Genomic DNA, 5526 nt, shown 5'->3' with positions numbered 1-5526 from the left:
CAAAAATATGAATGAAAAGGAGATGCCAAACATTGGGTTGCCTCCCAACAAGTACTTCTTTAACGTCACTAGTTTGACGGTTGTTCTCTGCTAAGGTTGAGGTTGATAGTGCTTCACCTCTTCCCCTCTCACCTTGAATTTTCTTCCTGTGTCTTCATATATTAGCTCAAGATGCTTAATGGAAAGAACTCTACTCACTGTATATGACAACAGTGGGTGGTGAGATAGCACTACTTTGTCTCCAGGTGAAAAGTCTTCAGTAGGAATTTTCTTGTTCTTCCACCTTCTAGGCACTTTCTTTTTTGGAGCCTCCTCCTTGTTTGATACACACCCAACACTAAACTTAGGGTTGATGTCAGAGGTTTATTGATTGAAAAGGGAGGCTTTGGTTGCAAAATCTTTGAGGTTTAAATTGAGTAGTCAGCTTGCTACACCTTCTCTATCCTTCCTTTCTACTCAAGCATTAAAAAGGAACCTCTGGAAGTGATTCATTAGGTTCTTCCTTTAGATTCGGGTCCTTGGCTTCAACCTTTTTGCAATCCTCTTGATTACTTCAATGATGCATGGTCTGGAAAACATGAAAGACTTGATGCTCATCATGCACCCTCAACATTAACTCACCCTTTTCAACATCAACAAAGGCTCATCCAACGGCTAGGAAAGGTCTCTCTAGAATGATGGAGGCATGTTCATCTTTCTCCATGTCAAGAATGACAAAATCCTCTGGGAGAAAGAATTTTCTCACTTTGATCAGGACATTTTCAACTACTCCATGTGCAAGCTTCATAGATTTGTCTACAAGTTGTAGAGCTATTTTTGTGGGCTTCAACTCTTGTATTTACAACCTCTTCATCATAGATAAAGGCATTAGACTAATACTTGCCCCTAAATCACATAAAGCTTTATCAAAGATAGTATTGCCAATAGCGCAAGAAATTTGAAAACTCCCTAAATCTTTCTTCTTTGTTGGCAAATTTCTTTGAATAATTGATGCACGAAAATTTGTCTCTCAACAAATTTTCCTCGGCAAGTATACCGAATTGTCGTCAAGTAAAAACTCACAATAGAGTGAGGTCGAATCCCACAGGGATTGATTGGTCAAGCAACTTTAATAAGAGGAATGTTCTAGTTGAGCTAAGCAGAAATTGAGTTGATATTTGCAGAAATATAAATGGCGGAAAAGTAAATAACAGAAAGTGTAAATGCTGGAAATAAAGAGCAGAATATAAATGGCGGAAAGTAAATTGCAGAATCTTAAATGAGGATTTGGAGAAATGAACATAAAAGTAGATGGCAGAAAATAAAGAGAATGGGTAAAATCAGAAATGGGGGATTCATTGGGCTCAGGAGATGTTGTATTCTCCGGATCAAGTTCATTATCATCTATTCCTCAATCAATGCATTCATTGATCTCCTTGGCAATCTTAAGTGATTGGATTCCAATTCCTTGGTAATTCAATCTCTCAAATCTTGATCAATAGCCAATTCATTGGTCTAATTGCTCATGAGAAGAGATGAAGTATGGTCACTGATTATACCACATGTACTCCCAAATCAAAGTGTTGGTAGGATTATATGTCACTATATCCATCCAAACCCCAATTTGGTCCAACATGAGCAAGCATTTCTAGCATGATCTCTTCATTCCTCTTCCAAGGTTCCGAAGAGATCCAAGTATGAATAGCTTCTTTTCTAAGACAACTATCCAATTGGATGATGATTGAAAGCTTTCTAGTAAAATCAAGAGAAAACACAGAAGAAGAATAATGAAAACTATTATTGATCCATCAAATTACAACAGAGCTCCCTAACCCAATGAAAGGGGTTTAGTTGTTCATAGCTCTGGGAATGGAAAGCAGAAATGAAAAGTATATTCTCAAAAATATAAAACTAGAAGTTGTAGAGAAAGTAAAATATACAGAGTGTAGTTCTCCAAAATGCCAAAAGCCTTCTTTAATAGTTCAAAACTACTCCTATATATACTACTCTTCTGATCTTCTAGTAGGCTCTTCAAGTCTTGGATATGGGCCTTTGATCTTGAGTTGAAGCAGTTATAGTCTTTAGTGGGCTCAGCTTTGCTTGCAGAAAAAGTGTGAGTTAGGCATGGACGTTAGTTAGGACGTTAGTGGTGTTAACGTTAAGTGAAAATGTGGGTTCGAGAACATTAGTAACGATCACCTTTTTCACTAACGTTCCAAGCCAAAAATGATCCACGTTAACTTCGACGTTAGTGGCACTAACATGACCACTAACGTTGCCTCTTGGTCCTTCGCAAACGTCATTGGCATTCACCTTTTCCAATAACGTTGCTTATTGCCTCTTTTCCCCACGTTAGAGTTCACGTTAGTATAACTAACACGACCTTTAACGTGGGCATGCCTAAGCTTCGAGAGCGTTAGTGACACTTACCTTTGTCACTAACGCTCCAAACGCCCCTCCTTCCCACGTTAGAGTTCACGTTAATTAGATTAACGTGGCCACTAACGTGGTGGTAATTGCCATCTCCAACGTTAGTGACAAAGATGAGTGTCACTAACGTTGGCCTATCACTCATTGCTCCACGTTACCCTTCACGTTAGTGGCCTTAACGTGACCACTAACGTGGGCAATCTTGGCCTGTTCCAACATTAGTGACAAAGGTGAGTGTCACTAACATTGGCGATTTCCTCTAATATCCACATTAGAGTTCACGTTAATTAGATTAACGTGGCTCTTAACGTGGGTTATGTATGGCCTTTTAGAACGTTAGTGGTGTTCACTTTTACCACTAACGTTGGAGCTCCTATTTTCTTTCCACGTTAGCTCCCACGTTAATGTAACTAACGTGGCAATTAACGTGGGTTATGATGGATTCGAAGGTGTTATTGGCGATCACTTTTCTCATTAACGATACAAGCTTATGCCCATTCCACGTTAGTGGTCACGTTAATTAGACTAACGTGGCTACTAACGTGGCTCTTCCTTGCTTCCTTTGTCCTGAAATCAAGCAAATAAAGTGCATCAAAGCTCTATTCCAAGTCATGAGATCATGCATTATCCAATTTGTCATTCAATTCATGCATAATTCTCATGAAATCATGTAAAGTTCGCAATGTTTGCTTGAATCAAGATGTAAGTGTATTTCTACCCAAAACTTGCTTATTTACTAAGAAAATGCATGAAACTACCCTAAAACAGTAAAGAAAAGGTCAGTAAAACTGGCCAAAATGCCCTGACATCAATAATTGCACTACACTCCATAGTCATCACCACTATTTGGCCCCCTTCAATGATTTCTTCTTGGACAACAAATCCTTCGTAAACTTAGCATATAAGGGCATTTGTTTAAGAGCTTCTATGAATGGAATGTTAATGTGCAAAGTCTTGAATATCTCCAAGAATTTGGAATATTGTTTCTCCTTATTTTCCCATTGGAGCCTTTGAGGATATGGAATTCTTGGCTTGTATTCAGGCATTGGAATTCTCTCTTTTGGTGGAACTTCTGTAGCTGGAGTTGATTGCTGGAGGGTGGGCTGCATGTGCTCCTCTTGATGAATGTCCTCTGGAGCTTCCTTTCTTATCCTGATAGTGAACTCCTTCTTCTTGGTTTCTTCCTTCCCATCTTCTCCTTCCACCTTTCCACTTCTCAAGTAAATAGCCTTAAACTCCTCCCTTGGGTTTGCAATTGTATCACTGGTAAGAACATTTGTGGATTTCTCCAACTGTTGAGTGATTTGGCCTACTTGCACCTCCAAATTCCTAATTGAGGCAGCTTGAATTTTGAAATTAGTTCCCATTTTCTCCTTGAAGCTTCTAGTTTCTTGCATGAATGCGGTTGTGCTCTGAGATAATTTTCTAGGGTAAGTTCCAGATTAGAAAGCCTTTGTGAATCTTGCTGGGTTGGTTGTGAAGGAGTTGGTAGTTGGTGAGAGTAGTTTATAGGGGGCTTATTAGGGTTGTTAATGGTTAATGAAGGTGCTCTGCTGGTGGTTATTGAAATGATTGGGCTAGTGGGTGTTGTTAAATTGGTTAGGCCTTTGGTTTTGGTTTTTCCACCCAAAATTTGGGTGGTTTCTCCAACCGGGATTAAAAGTGTTAGAGTATAGATCATTCTGAGGTGGTCTTGAAGGATTGCCCATGTAATTCACTTGCTCTAGAGAAGATTGCCCATACTCTATGCCTTTACCTTGAGAAAATCCATTACCTACACCATAGGAATTAATCTCTTGAGAGCTCACTGCCGATACTTGCATTCCTCCTAGGTGTTGAGTAATTGTATTGATTTGTTGGGACATAACTTTATTCTGAGCTAAGAGGGTATCCAAAGCATCAAACTCTATGACTCCTTTTCTTGCTGATCTTTCAGAAGAGTAGAGATATTAATTATTGGCCACCTTCTCAATCAATTCTTGTGCTTCCTCAGTAGTTTTCTTCATATGAAAAGATCCTCCAGCCGAATTATCCAATGACATCTGTGAGGTGGGGGTGATCCCATCATAAAATATCTGAAGTTGGACCTAGTCAGTAAACATGTTCTGAGGTCACTTTCTGAGCATCTCCTAAGCTTCATAGAGGGATTCTCCTTCTTGCTGTCTGAAGGTCTGAACATCGATTCTGAGCTTAGTCAACCTCTGAGATGGAAAGAACATGTTTAGGAACTTAGTGACTAAGTAATCCCGTGTGGCTATGATCTCCTTGCACTAATTCTCTAGCCACTTCTTAGCCTGATCTCTCGCAGCAAAAGGAAAGAGCAATAGTCGGTAAACTTCAGCTGGGATGCCATTTGTCTTGATCGTATCACAAATTTGCATGAAATTAGAGATAAACAGGTTCGGATCTTCCTGCGGGGTCCCACTGAATTGACAATTTTGCTGAACCAATGTAACAAGCTACGACTTTAGTTTAAAATTGTTAGCATTAATAGTAAGCGTTACAATGCTGCTTCCACAACTCCCTGGATTAGGAGTAGTGAAAGAACCAAGAGTTCTCCTAGGGGAAGGGACATTGGCATTGTGAGGATTGTCTGCCATGCTCTATCCAGTAAATCCTTCTTCAATCTCTTCTTCAACTCTTAGATTTCTAGCTTGGTTCCTCTGCCGCCTAAGAGTTCTTTCAATCTCAGGCTAAAATTAAATTGGAACCCCCTTCACTGTGTGAAGAGAATTCCCAGGGGAAAATAAAATTGAATAGTAAATAAATAAAAATAAAGAAGGTCTAATCTAGGTAATCAATTGATCGGTAGTTTGTTAACCACAATTAGTCCCCGGCAACGGCACCAAAAATGTGATGTTGATTTTACAATTTACAAAATACTGGAAAGTGCACCGGATCGTATCAAGTTATACCTCAGGTGAGTGAGGGTCAATCCAACGAGGATTAACGGATTAAGCAAGCAAAATTAACCGATTAATCTAGTCAGACAATCAAATTAGGATTTTCGGAAACTTTAAACATAAATAGCAAGTAACCAAAGCAAAACAGAAGCAAACAGTGAGTATGAAAAAGATGTATGATTAAGAAAGTTAAGGCTTCAGATATATTAGAACT

The 5526-nt window shown here is 39.1% G+C and overlaps 1 protein-coding gene across 1 annotated transcript; it reads right to left on the bottom strand.

Annotated features, from left to right (window-relative positions):
- Positions 3252–3806, bottom strand: LOC107615643. The gene has a single exon (XM_016317690.1). The coding sequence runs from the start codon at positions 3804–3806 to the stop codon at positions 3252–3254; it is 555 nt and encodes a 184-aa protein (XP_016173176.1).

The sequence above is a fragment of the Arachis ipaensis genome, chromosome B09 (genome assembly GCF_000816755.2).
Source record: "Arachis ipaensis cultivar K30076 chromosome B09, Araip1.1, whole genome shotgun sequence".
NCBI lineage: Eukaryota > Viridiplantae > Streptophyta > Magnoliopsida > Fabales > Fabaceae > Arachis > Arachis ipaensis.
This window is presented reverse-complemented; position numbering and strand designations above follow the sequence as displayed.

Excerpts from the sequence above, each read along its gene's own strand:
- LOC107615643 (XM_016317690.1), bottom strand. The coding sequence starts at position 3,806 with ATGCAAGAAACTAGAAGCTTCAAGGAGAAAATGGGAACTAATTTCAAA.